This window comes from Phaethon lepturus, unplaced genomic scaffold (genome assembly GCF_000687285.1).
Source record: "Phaethon lepturus isolate BGI_N335 unplaced genomic scaffold, ASM68728v1 scaffold52177, whole genome shotgun sequence".
NCBI lineage: Eukaryota > Metazoa > Chordata > Aves > Phaethontiformes > Phaethontidae > Phaethon > Phaethon lepturus.
This window is the reverse complement of record NW_010552246.1, coordinates 8,976-10,171: the sequence shown is the minus strand read 5'-3', so window position 1 is coordinate 10,171 and position 1,196 is coordinate 8,976. Positions and strand designations below refer to the sequence as shown.

The window sequence follows — 1,196 nt, the reverse complement described above, 5'->3', positions numbered from 1 at the left end:
ATCGCTGACCGGGAGCCGGGGAAAATTGCCTTCCCACTTATTTCCAGCCTGCGTCTTCTGCAGGAGCACTGTTCCTGGGGCTGAGTATTCATGTACCAAAACCGAACAGGTTCTGTTAACCTATTATTAATAATATCATCTTAAACTTCCTATCAGGCCAGGCTGGCTTATCTTGCTCCTCTCTCTGGGCTATTCAGCCCCATCATGTCTTGTCTCTCCCTAAAGAATTCCTCCAGCTCCCTCCTATTTAGGAAGGGTAACCCCCCAGCTCCTTGAGGCATGGGCAGAAATGCCAAATAACAAAAGTTTGCTACCAAGACAGTGTCTCTCACGTAAATGCTTCCGACCTCGTGCGCTGACCTTTCCTTTGTTATCTTTTAAAGTACAGTTTCTAAAACTTTTGTTTGGGGAAAAAAGCAAAGGAACCAGGTTCCCCTCTGCCTTCCCCTCCGCCCGCAGTCGGAGGTGCCCGAGCAGCCTGCTCCGCCTCGCCCTTCCGTCTGCCCTTTCCCCACCTTCCTCTCCATCCTTGCAGGCCCGAGTCCCGCGTCTGGACGGTGATGTTGCTGCTGGGGACGTGCCTGCTGTACTGCGCCCGCGTCACCGTGCCCATCTGCGCCGTCGCCCTGAGCACCCACTTCGACTGGGACAAGAAGCAGTCCGGCATAGTGCTCAGCAGCTTCTTCTGGGGCTACTGCTTGACGCAGATTATCGGAGGACATATCAGCGATCAGTACTGGAAATTATTCCCATGTTTTCCTCTGCTCGGGCTCTTTCAGTGACGCTTAGCTTGGTTTTGACACCTCCAAGTCTCAACAGTGGCTGTGAAATTTTCACCCTGGGACAGCGATGGGGTGGGAGGGCGAAGCGTGTCCACGGGGAGAAGCTTAATGGGGCGCTGCAGGTTGCTCTGAAAGCAGCTGAGGTCTCTCCACCAGCCTCCCTCAGGGTCTGTAGCTCTGTTTCAGAAAGGACATGTGTAGTTTTGACTGTCCGACTAGACCTCTGGGTCTTAAAATCGGTGCTAGGCTTACAGGGCGGTATGCACCGAAGGACTTTGCGCAGGCAAAATCCCCAGCAAACATGAGTGTCTACACGATCATTACTGCCTCGACAGTCCCTGCAGGAGAGATCTACAGTTACCTTAATGGACACTTAGACCAATGTAGTTGTTTTTTTTTTCACCTGGAAAGAGT

At 52.4% G+C, this 1,196-nt stretch overlaps 1 protein-coding gene across 1 annotated transcript in view; it reads left to right on the top strand.

The window, feature by feature from the left end:
• Positions 1 to 536: 536 nt before the first annotated feature.
• SLC17A9 (solute carrier family 17 (vesicular nucleotide transporter), member 9) overlaps positions 537 to 1,196 on the top strand; it is a gene marked incomplete at its 3' end in the record, with an annotated part of 9,624 nt that continues 8,964 nt past the window's right edge. The window contains exon 1 of the mRNA XM_010291145.1: positions 537 to 733. Within this exon, the coding sequence (XP_010289447.1) occupies positions 561 to 733 (173 nt within the window). The remainder of the gene's footprint in view (positions 734 to 1,196) is intronic.